At 44.8% G+C, this 13,931-nt stretch overlaps 1 protein-coding gene across 3 annotated transcripts in view; it reads right to left on the bottom strand.

Moving 5' to 3' along the window:
• CHRNA4 (cholinergic receptor nicotinic alpha 4 subunit) overlaps positions 1-13,931 on the bottom strand; it is an 84,211-nt gene that overhangs the window by 14,254 nt on the left and 56,026 nt on the right. The window contains exons 1-3 of one of the 3 annotated variants that reach the window (XM_081011206.1): positions 12,762-12,865; positions 9,351-10,734; positions 1,022-1,081 (exon numbers count right to left, since the gene is read on the bottom strand). In XM_081011206.1, coding sequence (XP_080867332.1) covers positions 1,022-1,081; positions 9,351-10,734; positions 12,762-12,835 — 1,518 coding nt within the window. In that variant the 5' untranslated portion in view covers positions 12,836-12,865. Of the gene's footprint in view, positions 1-1,021; positions 1,082-9,350; positions 10,735-12,761; positions 12,866-13,931 lie in introns of those variants that run through there. The other 2 variants (XM_081011204.1, XM_081011205.1) reach the window with 2 other exon arrangements.

Here is a 13,931-nt window from a genome sequence, read left to right as displayed (position 1 = left end):
TTCAAGAAAACTGAGACACAAGAAAGGAAAGGAGGAAGAACTCCTGCTTTGCGGCTGGCTACACAACGTGCACAGGATTGAACTCTCCTAGCCTTTAAAAGTTTGGCCCTTTGCTATTTGTGGCAGCAATGAACCGCAGCTCACAGGGCCACATCATTCAAAGTCCACAAGGCATAGCTTTCTCCCAATTTCATTTACTGCAATCTTTGCAGCTTTCAGTGCAGTTCCAAGCAGCTCCTCACCACAGTGCTGGAAATTGTCCCAGAGTGTGGTTTGAAGAGGATGTGAGGCTTTGGGTTTGGTCAGTTCCAGGATGGGTGACCACTCGGGAAACATATATATGACTCCTTGATTTTCATGGAGGGAGAAAAGTAGAATATAAATATAAGAAGATAAAAATAACTGGCTATATATATACTTCATGGTCCGATCATTCACGAGGGAAGTTTGATTACTGACAGGTATACAACTAAGTCCAATTTCAGTCCATATCACTTCTGCAAAAAATAAAATAAAAATCTGTGCTGCCCTGTTTCTGCATTGATCTGTGATTTCTTTTTTTAATTGGCACAAAAATATGCATTTGACTATGCATTTGAAAATGCATTTTCTCTCAAAATGTGCACTTCTGAATGTGTTTTCCCCAAAACACAAATTCCACACAGCCTTCTCTCTCCCTCTCTCTTCCTGTATTCCTCCCTGCCTGGCAGGCTGTTTGGGAAGGGGAAGGTCACTCATGCCATCGATCTGGACTTCCAGAAGGCTTTGGAAATTAGGCCAGGGTCCCCATGCACCTCTGGGGCCAAAGGTTGCCCCCTCCACCCAAGCTCTGTTCTGAGTGGTAGAAGCTCTCCTCGATCTCTGGCAGAAGTTCTTCCCCCAGTCTCTCTGAAACCCTTTCAACTGGAGATTGAGCCAGTTGATTGTCTCCAGACAAAGCATTTTCCCTAGCAGGGAGATCAGGGTTGGGGGAATCTCAGGTCCGGGTACTCTTCCCACACTGACTCTGCTCCACACTCACCTTGAGTGCTTTTGCCAGCCTGAGATGTATCCTTGCACTGTGATAAGGCCTCTTCTTTGCCTGGGTAGAGGATGGAGAGAGGTCTGTATGTATAGAACCCTCCAACTTTTCTGCAGTTACAACATAGCCTAGCGTACAAAGGTCAGAGTCACATCTTTACTCCACCTGCTTCCCCCTCTGGCCCTGCCCTAAAGACAACCTGTCCTCTGACAGCTACTGTACATCCAAGCATGGGGGAAATCAACCAGCAACCACCTTCTTCTGCCAGCCAAAGTCAGCTGTTTCTGATTAAGCCTGGAAATGTCCCACTCCAGGTACCGCCTCACTGCAAAGGATGGCTTTGGTAGGGCTGTGCCACTCACCTGACATCCCTTGGGCTGGAGAGGGCTGGAGAGGGGAAGGGGTTAGGCAGAAACAAGGTAGGCACAGTGCAAACACATCAGCAGGATTACCAGCCTACACAGGGCAAGAAGCCTCGTATAAAATTTAAGATATTAACTGATGCTAAAGAAAGAGGTGGATTTGCCCTGCCAGACTTAAAACTTTATTATGAATCAGCCGCTTTTTGTTGGCTGAGAGAATGGATGCTTCTTGAAAACACAGATGTTTTGGATTTGGAAGGTTTCAATAATGTATTTGGTTAGCATGCATATTTGTGGTATGACAAGGTTAAAGCACACAAAGCGTTTAAAAACCATATTGTAAGAAAAGCACTGTTTAATGTCTGGATAAGATACAAGGATTTGTTAGAAAATAAAACCCCAAGATGGTTGTCACCAATGGAAGCAAAGGCTCAGAAAAAACTCAATATGGAGGCCAAATGGCCAAAGTATTGGGAAATTTTGGAACAAGAGGGTGACAGATTAAAACTGCAGAGTTTTGAAAAATTAAAAAACAGAGTACGAGATTGGCTCCATTATTATCAAATAATGGAGGCGTATAATTTGGATAAAAAAATTGGCTTCCAGATGGAAAAATCAAAGTTGGAAACAGAATTGTTAGACCCTAAAGTTAAGAATTTGTCAAGAATGTATAACTTGCTGTTGAAATGGAATACTCAAGATGAAATGGTGAAATCTGCTATGATTAAATGGGCACAAGATGTTGGACATAATATTATGATGGCTGACTGGGAACAGTTATGGACCACTGGTATGAAGTTTACGGCATGCAATGCCTTAAAAGAGAATTTAATGAAAATGATTTATAGGTGGTACATAACACCAGTCAAGCTTGCAAAAATCTATCATTTGCCCGATAATAAATGCTGGAAATGTAATGAAACTGAAGGTACATTCTTTCACCTTTGGTGGACATGCCCAAAGATTAAGGCATTCTGGGAGATGATCTATAATGAAATGAAAAAGGTATATAAATATACCTTCCCGAAAAAACCAGAGGCCTTTCTCCTGGGCATGGTCGGCCAACTGGTGCCAAAGAAAGATAGAACTTTCTTTATGTACGCTACAACAGCAGCAAGAATACTCATTGCAAAGCATTGGAAGACACAAGATCTACCCACCAGGGAAGAATGGCAGATGAAGTTGATGGACTACATGGAACTGGCGGAAATGACTGGCAGAATTCGAGACCAGGGAGAAGAGTCGGTGGAAGAAGACTGGAAAAAATTTAAAGTATATCTACAGAAACATTGTAAAATTAATGAGTGTTAGAAGGATGCTGGAATGAAGTTACATGGTTTTAGTAGAAATGTAACAAAGAATTAAGTAAAAGCTGATTGATAATGGGTTAAAATGAAAAACTTCAAGGTTAGATCGTTAAGATAAATTATAGAATAAAAATTGAGAAAGATGGGAAGAACTTGCTGAAATAGTGAATTGAACTAGAATACGAAAAAAGGGAGGTGTGAGGAGGTCGATGAAACAAGTAAAGGAAAGGTAAAGATATGGAATATTGGATGCTTGTTTTAGTTTCTTCTTTGTTTTTCTTTTTTGTTGTATTATTGTATTGCTTTTATATGTTTTATATGTTTTGTTATTGTTTTTTCTTTTCTTTTTTATTATTGTTATTTTTTCCCTTTTTCTGTAATTTTTAAACTTTTAATAAATATCTTTAAAAAAAAAAAGGATTACCAGCCCACAACCCTCAACAATGGCAGACCTCAGCATATATATATTATAAACCCAAGCAGCATAGGACTTCACCTCTCCTTGATGAACTTCTATCAAGGAGAATTGGGCAGTGTCAGTCATTAGCTGCTAGCTAGATTTTTGGTGGCAGTGAATGTAGTATTAAGGAGACTGCACAATCAGTGCTAGTGTTTCTGCTTTCCCGATGGAGCGATCTCCCCTCTCTTCTGCCTTGCACACTCTCCCAGGGGTGGTCCCAACCCTTCAAAGCAGAGGTATGGGAGGGGTACGGGGAGAAAGCCCCATTGTACTAGCAAGGGGTCCTCCCACTGGCTTCCGCTAGCAGAACAGGGTAGCTGAATCCAGCCCTCCGTTTCTTCTTGTTGACATCGGGCAGGAATCCGACATTGACATTCCCAATTTGGATCATCCCAATCAAGCAGAGAAACAATCAAGCTCAGCACAGTGTCTCAACCATCAAGGGTAAGCGAGTCTGGGCGAGGTGATGGGAGCAGGGTGGTAGAGAAAGGCGGGGAAGCCCAAACTGAAATGTCATGCTCTGATTATAACTCTGTTTTGGTTTTTTGTTAGAGGAGGAAGGTTATCTTGCTATGAAGAGTGAAGATGGATTATGGAGAAGAAACCTGTACCAGTATTAGCCTGTAGAGCAGATGTTATGACTGACAGTGGTTATCACAGAGGTGGCTGTGGGAAGAGGCGTGAAGCAGCCCATAACTTTATTTAATTCCAGCATTTCTTTAAAGAATCTCCAACTTGTTTCATGTTTGCTGTTACTGGTATTTTAAAAATAATATTTTTGTTAGCTTCTTAGAGGTTTGCTGGTGAGTAGGCAGTATATAAAGGGACGCGGGTGACGCTGTGGGTTAAACCACAGAGCCTAGGACTTGCCGATCAGAAGGTCAGTGGTTCGAATCCCCGTGACGGGGTGAGCTCCCGTTGCTCTGTCCCTGCTCCTGCCAACCTAGCAGTTTGAAAGCATGTCAAAGTGCAAGTAGATAAATAGGTACCGCTCTGGCGGGAAGGTAAATGGCATTTCCGTGCGCTGCTCATAGTCATACTAGCCACATGACCTGGAAGCTGTACACCGGCTCCCTCGGCCAATAAAGCAAGATGAGTGCCGCAACCCCAGAGTCGGCCACGACTGGACCTAATGGTCAGGGGTCCCTTTACCTTTACCTTTAGGCAGTATATAACATTGGTTAAATAGATACAACAAATAATATTTTGAATAAAATTCCCAAAGTAGGTCACTGTTCTGACCCCTCTGGTACTCTTTAAAAAAAAAACAACTATGCGGGGCATGGATTTGGCTAAAATTGGATTTGGCTAGACGTGGGGTAGAGTCTATGTATCTCGTTAACCTTCCCCGCCTTATAATCCAAAGCCTGGTCTGATGTACTTAAGGACGGGGGAGGGGGGAATTAGAGGAATGCGTCTCCTGGAAAATCTGAAGGCCTCCTGGAAAAGCCAAGTGATCACCCCATTCTGATATAGTACTTTCTAGCAATGGGCAGGCAAACAAGGACTCTGAGGACACTGTCGGGATTCACAGAATGCTGTGTGAGATAGTAAGTCTGCAGGCTTGAGTTTTCTAGCTAATGCAACTGGCTGATGCAATCAGCCTGCAATACTTTCTATGCAAGTGCTGGGTCAGAAAGACTCAGCAGTAATGTGCTGTCAGTTGATTGGCTGTCATCAGTTTAAAAGGGAAACCCGTCCAGCAGTAAGGGTGTGGTGTAGAGGAGTGTGGTCAGAGAGGAAGAGATAGAAAGGTCTTCCTATTTGCCTTAAGGTGCAGCCAGGTACTCTGTTTGACTGTATGAACTGCTCGTGTATTGTGTATATATATATATATATATATATATATATATATATATATCTCACAATAAATATACTGTACTGCACTGAAGAACCTCTGAGCATTTCTGCTAAAGTGTCATGGAGAATTCGCGACAGACACCAAGGTATTGTTCCAGATCTCTCTGGATCTACTGTTCACATGTCTCTAGATCTCAACATGCCCCTGTTGATGTCATCAATGGTATGATGAGATTCTTGGAGACCTTGAAGTGTGCTCCACTCTTCTTACTGGGAAACTGAAGCTTAGTTTCCACCACAAAATAACTTAGCGCAGCCACTTAACTTTCTCCTAAGAACTGGACTTTGCTGTGTGGTGTTCCTTCCAAACTCAGTTGCCAGAGACACTTTTGTAAATAGTAGACAGGGGTGATAATAATCCCCTGTCTTGTTGGTGGCTTATCTGTGAAGGCAAATGCAGTCGAACTCAGCCTTTTTAGTTCTCTCTTTTGCCTTTTTTTGGTTTTATCTGTTTCTTGCAAGGTGCAGGCTTTCTGTTCCCAGATAATAGCTTTAGGGATAATAGCTTTAGGGATGGCTTATTACGCTCAGCCATATTTTGGTGCTCAGTCCTACGAAAGAGTTGGGCGCCGCCAATGGCCATTGAAAGCTGCTGCAAGTGGCCATTTCCAGTCATAGTGCTCAGCACTCAATGGGGCGTTCCAGGTGAGCATCTGAGAACTGAGGTTTGCTCCCCCCACAATCTGATTTGCTTTCAATGAGTGTTGTCATTCTGGCATCACAGTCCGTTTTCCTCCTGGCCTTCTTAAAACAAAAAAACTCACGACAGCTACTGAAGCGATCACGACTAACTGTAGTGTGCTAAACATAGACATAAAGAAGCACAGAGGCAAGACCCAGCACCAGTGGCTCAGTGCTGGAGACTCTTCAGGGTCAGGCCCCAGCAGCTGGAAAGGCTGTAAATGACATGAAGCAGAAGAGGCAGGCAAGAGTGGAGTTCGTATGCCTGACAGGGACCAAGAAGTCAGAGCTAGGGGTCATACGACTCAGGGCTGAGCAGGATACAGATGGGCTGGGCTGAGCTAGGCTGGGCAGGACAGATGTGGGGCCAAAGCTGTACGAGGAAGAAGATGGTCCCTCGGGGGGGGGGGCACCCCAGTTGTTTTGTCAGTGGCAAGTGTCCCAGAATGAGAGAATTCTGCAGGCCTTGGCTTGTAGCATACCCGCCAACATTTCTCCAATGAAAATAGGGACGTCCCATTCCATAAAGATAATTTTACTATTAATACCCCACCTATCTTACAGGGTTTCCCCAGCTACTCTAGTTGCCTTCTAACATATAAAAAAGCATAATAAAACATTAAACTTTTTTAAAAAAAACTTTCCTACACAGGATTGCCTTCAGACGGCTTGGGGGTTGGATAACTCCATAGCCTCCAACATTTCTCCAGTGAAAATAGTGACATCCTAAGGAAAAGAAGGCTGATCGCTGAAGAATTGATGCTTTTGAATTATGGTGCTGGAGGAGAGTCTTGAGAGTCCCATGGACTGCAAGAAGATCAAACCTCTCCATTCTGAAGGAAATCAGCCCTGAGTGCTCACTGGAAGGACAGATCCTGAATCTGAGGCTCCAGTACATTCCGGGATCAAATCAGAAACTGGGACGGCTTCTGTAAATCAGGGATGTCCCTGGAAAATAGGGACACTTGGAGGGTCTGCCTTGGCTGTAGTTATGTGGCAGGTTACAGAATAGGATTGGCTCTTGTGAATCACCTGACCCACGCCAGTCCCACATGAGGCTACATGAGGCAGCAGCCTCGGGGAGTAGATTTTGGCTATCACGAAAGGGCAGCAAATTGTTCGTTATTTAATTTTGTTCTTGTATTTTACTGATGGGGAGAGGAGCTCATTAAGATTTTCTGCCTCAGGTGCCAAAACAACTTGGCCAGCCTTAATAAATAAATAAATAAATCTTTATTTATACCCTGCCCTTCCCAGTTCAGAAAACCGGGCTCAGGGCGGCTGACAACAAATTTAAAACACTTAATCGATGCAACAAAAAACAGCATAAAAAACAGTATAAAATGTGAATAACAATAAATTCAGAATTCAAAAATTAATTTAGGGGGGAAATCCACCCAATAAACATTAGATGATCACCAGGGCTAGCTGGCTGAATTAGTCCTATTTGGGCCAGCGAGGAGACCGGGGAGAATTAGCTGTTGGAGCCCAGAGCGGGTAATCTTCATAAAAAGGGGAGGGGGAGGGAAAGAAGGGTAATAAAAGATCAGGCTAAATTCAAACTGATAGCCAGGTGGAATAGCTCTGTCTTACAGGCCCTGCGGAAGGAAGTTAAATCCTGCAGGGCCCTGGTCTCATGGGACAGAGCATTCCACCAGGTCGGAGGCATCACTGAGAAGCGTTGTATGCCTTAACTTGAGAGTGGGGCGATAAGGCGGCATATACTATTGTGCCTCAGGCAGCCAAATATCTTGAGCCAGCCCTGAACCTGCCTTTGAAGCCCAGGAAGATCCAGGTCCACAGTGTCTCTTGCCTGCCCCAAAATGCTTGTGGACCTCTCCTTTTCACCAGCATTCCTGCTGGTGCAGAAGGAGTGGGGCTCTGTATCTAATCTAAGGGGCTCTCTGTTTGAGCTCAGTGGTACTCAACACCCAGCACTCAGTGAACAGCACACTACATTGCCAAGTTGAAAAAATCCAATTGGTTAGAGCCTCAACTGAGCTACCAAAGTGAAAATGTAACATTATGGAGGTTGGGTATGAATAGGTGAGTTTGAAGACATTCCTTTGAGATATTTCTTTTATCCCATCTCACCAGCCTTTTCAGGGACCTTATAAAAAGAGGACCCACAGGACCGATAATAAAACTCATGAATTACCCAAACTATAAAAACCAGCCAACGGGTTAGTGAACCATTCGTGACTGATGCCCACCAGGAATAAGCAAATTTTGTATTTTCCTTTTGAAGGATGCAGACCCTATTGGACATCCTATTCAGAATAGAACTGACCCAAAATCTCCCCACGTGAGCATTCATGGGACCTTCGTCCCACATGAAAGTATTCAGGGAGAGAATTTCTGCAATTTTCAGGGAGCCTCTGCAAAACTTGTAACCATTTCAGGTAGCTTCCCCCTCAAAAAGCATTTTTCTTACTTGCAATATTGTGAAGTGATGAGTTCCCATGGGGCATTCCAGCCCATATTTTCATGGGAACATCAGCCCAGTTGCCAGACTTCAATTGCAGTGGCAACTTGATGTTGTTTTTAAGTGGAAGGAAAAGAAGAGGAAACCCCAATGACCTCATTAAAAAACAAAACTTTTATATTCTCCCACCTAAACGCTTGGACATCCCTCCCCATTCTTCCACAACCACTGGAATTCTGAGGGGGCAAAAAATTGGATCACAATTGGCTCAGATCTTTCCCACCAAACCCTGAGCTTTTGGAGTCTACCAGACATTGCCCACATGCTTTTAAGCACTTTCAAGTAGAAAGGGAAATGAGATAGTATTAGAGAAGGTTGAACTTCTGTATATGAAACACCCTGATGAAGGACCTGATAGATTTAAGCACCTTGGATATTAAACTTTCCCCCTTAATCCTTGCTTCCCCTCTCCTGCTACTCATAATTTCAATCAGAAAATAAGAACTGATTGCAATTTTTAAGCTATCCACTTAAGACCAAGGGTGCAGTTGGAAGTGTACAGTATGAATGAATGGGCCCATGTTATCATACAAATGTACTTGTAAAGGAGCTACGACTGACTCCATGTGTAAAGATTATGTGGTGCGAAGCCTCGGATGTTAATGATAGGAATTAGCTCTGTGCTGAAATGAAGGGGTGAGATTCCACAAAAAGCTTTGTCAGAAGCGGAAAGGAGCCCTTCAATGATTTTCCTGGGACCACTGCAAAATAAACTGTTCAATACATAGAGTAATCCCTGAAAGGCTACAATCCACCATGTGGCCACTACAGGACAAGCTCCCCCCAATAGGTTTTGTTTACTTGTAGCGCCATCATAAATATCGAACAGTGATCAGCTACGTGCTGCTATGATTCCATCTTCTACAGTACCTATTCCCTGATTGGCTAGGATCACTTGAGAAGGAAACAAAATAGAGGGGGGGAATGATGTTGAAGAGGCAGCAAAAGAGGAAAATAATTGAGGAAAGTTTGGTTGTGAACAGCTACAAAAATAATAATAATTGAATGAATGTTGCAGGAGTGGGGACACACATAATCTAACATTATTATGATTAATGAGGGTGGAAAACATTCAGCTGCACACTAGTGGTACTAATAAATTGGATCCCAAGTCGTATAACTTTGCAGCGAAAAGGTGCTGATGCAAACAAGTTACTGTTATTCTTTTACTTACTGAAAAATCTGCATCTTCTGCTCTCAAGTGGTCTGCAATATAATGGACCCCCTCCACGGCCAACTTCAAGGCCGGAGACATCAGCAAAAGCTGCTGGTCTTTCGTGCCAAGAGTCTTGCTCCCTTGCCCTGAGGTGCTGGCTGACTCGGGTTTTTTACATTTGCATTTACAGTGAGTGGGTTTGGCTTTGGGCTGCTCCTCGTTGAGATGGCAGCGCTGGGAGGCTGGGGACCCGCTGGATTGCCCATTGGTCTGGGACGACTCCTCTTGCAAGTAGCAATATTGGATGCTCCTCGACCGGCAACGTATGGTCCCTTCTTCTGCTTTCACTGGGCTGCTGTACATCTGCTGGACACTGAGTGACCTGCCTTTGGAGATTGAGCTGGACTGAGAGTCTCCCAGAGGGTGACAGGGAGGTTGGAGGGATGTACAACTGGCCCGAATCGGCTCTGGGTGCAACATGGAATACTGCCCAGATGGTGACTTGCACACCGGAGGTGGTTTTGCTTGGTCATCGAGATGGGCACAAAAAGAGGACGTGGGAGATTGCTCGTTGCTCTGAGGGCTGTTGGATGACGAGGTAGTGAAGTTGGGTTCCACTTCCATCTCAGACCAAAAGCGTTGAGAATTGGCTATCTTGTGCATGGACTCGATGAGCTTCTTGCAGTTGTCCTTCACTGTTGAAGGACGCTTCATGAAGAGAAGGCGTGGGACGACGTCAAGGAAAACCTTCCTCACCCAGTCCGGCATGGTGTGAGTGCGAGGGGAGCGGTGGTGGACGTTGAGCACGAAGACGGTGATGATGATGGACAAGGTGACAAAGATCATAGTGAAGAGCAAGTACTCTCCGATCAACGGAATGACCAGTGAGGTGGAGGGGATGATCTCGGTGATAAGGAGGAGAAAGACAGTTAAAGACAGGAGGACTGAGATGCAAAGAGTGATCTTCTCCCCGCATTCCGAAGGCAAATAGAAGACTAAGACAGTCAAACAGGAGATCAGAAGGCAGGGGATGATCAAGTTGATGGTGTAGAAGAGAGGAAGGCGTCTGATGATGAAGGAATAGGTGATATCAGGGTAGATCTCCGAGCAGCACTCATACTTCTTGATATTATAATTGCCCACAGCATTGATGATCACCCATTCTCCACTCTCCCAGTAGTCCAACTGGTCTACATGGCGGTGCATGCTCTCCAAATCTATCTTGGCCTTGTCGTAAGTCCACGAGCCAAACTTCATGGTGCAGTTTTGCTGGTCGAAGGGGAAGAAGGTGACGTCGATGCTGCAGGAGCTCTTGTAGATGGCTGGAGGCATCCATTTGATCCGCCCGTCGTAGAACAGGTGGGCTTTGGTGAGGTGGGTGACTGCGAAATCCCCATCCGCACTGTGTTAGGAAAGGAGAATAAAACACAGGAAAGAAAAGGATAATCAGTAGAAGGCCTTCTCATGTATTTGTGTTAGCTCAGAAGCAGAGCACTTGCTTCGCACGCAAAAGGTCTCATGTGCAATCCCTGACATTTCCAGGTAGGATAGAGAGAGATTCCTGCCTGAAACCCTGGAAAAACACTTCCATTCAGCTAAGACTTATTTAGGTGGACTCAGTGCAAAGGGAGCTACAGAAGAGGTAAGTGTCTTCTGCAATGCTAACCTCTAGGGTTGCCATATTTTGAAGAGCAAAAAGGAAGACGCTATGATGACTCTCATTTGAAATATCCCTACTGTATGTAGGCTATAGAAGCTGTGATACATTGGTGAGTGGGGCAGGAGAAGAGAGAGTCTTCAGTCACCAGTTATATCTATGTGTCATCTGGAAATTATAGCCAGTGACATTTTGGCAAATTTTAAAAATCCACCCAGACAAAAAATTTACCCCTGAGAAAGAGGATGTGTCCTGGAAAAAGAGGACACATGGCAACTGTAAACTTGTTAGATCCTCAGGCACAGAATCTTGGATAGCATTTTGTTAAAATATAGGTTTCCAGAATCTGTTAAATAGCAACTGCATGATGTAGGGTGGCTTGATGTGTTCACAAAGCTACATCGCCCTCTGCCCAAAATACATCTTATGATGACTGGTTGTGTGAACCAGACATAAACAGCAAATAGTAGCAGTAGTAATGATTACTACTGCTGCTAATAGTAATAATAATAATAATTGCATAAAGCATTTCACAGTTTTCAAAACATACATACACTACCAAACATACATTATCTCAACAATTCCCCCAACTGCCCAGTAAGGAAAGTCAATATGATGACCAGCACATTATACAAGGGAGAGGTCAGAGACGCAGCAATAGTGTCTGCCCTAATGCCAGCTTGGGGTTTAATGGAAAGGGTGAGATGTAAATGGGGATTTACTGATTCAGAGTCCATCCTCTCAGCTGCCACCATGCTGTACTACCATCAGGGTCCCCACAGGAATTGCTGGGTTGGGGAGCAAAATTTGTGCATGTCAAATGATGTCCTATTGATCGAAAGATTGCGATGGACTCTTAATGACCTCGTAGTGTCACACATTATGTCTGCATGCTGTGCAAGTTAATTATTCAGTCTGCTTGAAATGTCTGTCTGGTCTCTCGTCTGGAAAAAATACCACGTCCTGTTCATAATTATAACAGCCAAACCCAAGCCCAGCTGCAAAGTCCCAACCACCATTCCCTTCTTAGTTGACCGTGTGCCTATTTTCATCTAACTCTTTGAACTTTTGTGCATGTAAGGTAAAGGGAAAGGGACCCCTGACCATTAGGTCCAGTCATGGCCAACTCTGGGGTTGTGGTGCTCATCTCGCTTTATTGGCCAAGGGAGCCGGCGTACAGCTTCCAGGTCATGTGGCCAGCATGACTAAGTTGCTTCTGGCGAACCAGAGCAGCGCATGGAAACGCCGTTTACCTTCCTGCTGGAGCGGTACCTATTTATCTACTTGCACTTTGACGCACTTTCGAACTGCTAGGTTGGCAGGAGCAGGGACTGAGCAATGGGAGCTCACCCCATCGCGGGAATTCGAACCACCAACCTTCTGATAGGCAAGTCCTGGGCTCTGTGGTTTAACCCACAGTGCCACCTGCGTCCCTTTTGTGCATATAACTTAGCACAAAACCACTGCACGCTACTTTTGGAGAAACCTGACCCTCCATTTCTGCCAAGTTCTCCGTTCTGCCTTCAGATACCCAGAGAAATAATGTGATGCATCCCTGATACCATCCCCCCACCTAGAAAAAGCATACAGTGGTACCTTGGGTTAAGAACTTAATTCATTCTGGAGGTCCGTTCTTAACCTGAAACTGTTCTTAACCTGAAGCACCACTTTAGCTAATGGGGCCTCCCATTGCCGCCGCGCGATTTCTGTTCTCATCCTGAAGCAAAGTTCTTAACCCGAGGTACTATTTCTGGGTTAGCGGAGTCTGTAACCTAAAGTGTCTGTAACCCAAGGTACCACTGTAGAACCGTGAGAACATCCCTGCTGGACCAGGCCAAATCATCATCTCGCCCAGTATCCTGTCTCCATAGTGGCCAACCAGATGCCCTTGGGAAGCTTGAAAGCCGGACCTGAGGTCAACAGCACTCTCCCCATTTGTGATGGCCAGCAAGTGGTACGCACCAGCATACTGCCTGTGACACTGGAGGCAGAACATAGCCATCATGACTGCTAGCCACTGATAGTCTCATTGTCCATGAATTTGTCTACAGTGGACGCTCGGGTTGCGAACGTAATCCATGCGGGATGCACGTTCGCAACCCGCAGCGTTCACAACATTAACATTCACCCTTTATCAGCCATGTCAATCTGCAGACAGGTACATTGCAAAGAGTGTTTTATTTCTAACTATGCAGACAGAAAAGAAATATACATTCTCTCTCTGTGAAAGCAGAGAGCAACTTAAAAGCAAAGGAACAGGAAACCAGTAAACATCACATCTGTCTCCCGTCTTCCATGAGACTTCCAACAGCCTGGAATGTCTGGAATGTAAACAGGGTCTTGTGACTCAAAGCACTGCACAGTGGCAACACACAGAAATCTAACAAAAACATGTCTCATCTGTATCAGTCTCTGCAGCCACAGCAGGCACTGCAACCTTCCAACAGCTTGACCTCACCCCCAAAGGTGCACCCCTCTGCTGGCTCCTGAGACAGACAAATGCCAACAACATGATGATGATGATAATGATGACTCTACCTACAGGAAGGGCTAATCCTCCAGGTGCCAGCCTGTAGCAAATGTATCCTCTAATCTGGTCATCAGAATTGACCGCTCACCTACAGTGAAGGAAAGGAGACCATCTAATAGAAGGAGCATGGATCAGGGCCCATCTCAATTTCTCAGAAGCCTTCTGTTCTCGTCATCTTCTCCTGCTGCACCTCTCGTGTGAGTGCACCACTCCTACCTCTCCTCATTTTCTCTGTACCGAGACACCACCCCACCCCACGTAAAAGCAATCTAATCCTCGTGTTGTGGCTGTCGCATTACATCTGTGCATTGAAGCAACCTGGCAGAGTTGGAAGGGAGGGCGGGGAGGCGGGAATCTGTACTTTTCACAAATGTAACATGGTTTCCCCTTGATGAGTTCTGTCTGGGGAGAT

The sequence above is a fragment of the Podarcis pityusensis genome (assembly GCF_964106645.2).
Source record: "Podarcis pityusensis genome assembly, chromosome: 6".
NCBI lineage: Eukaryota > Metazoa > Chordata > Lepidosauria > Squamata > Lacertidae > Podarcis > Podarcis pityusensis.
This window is presented reverse-complemented; position numbering and strand designations above follow the sequence as displayed.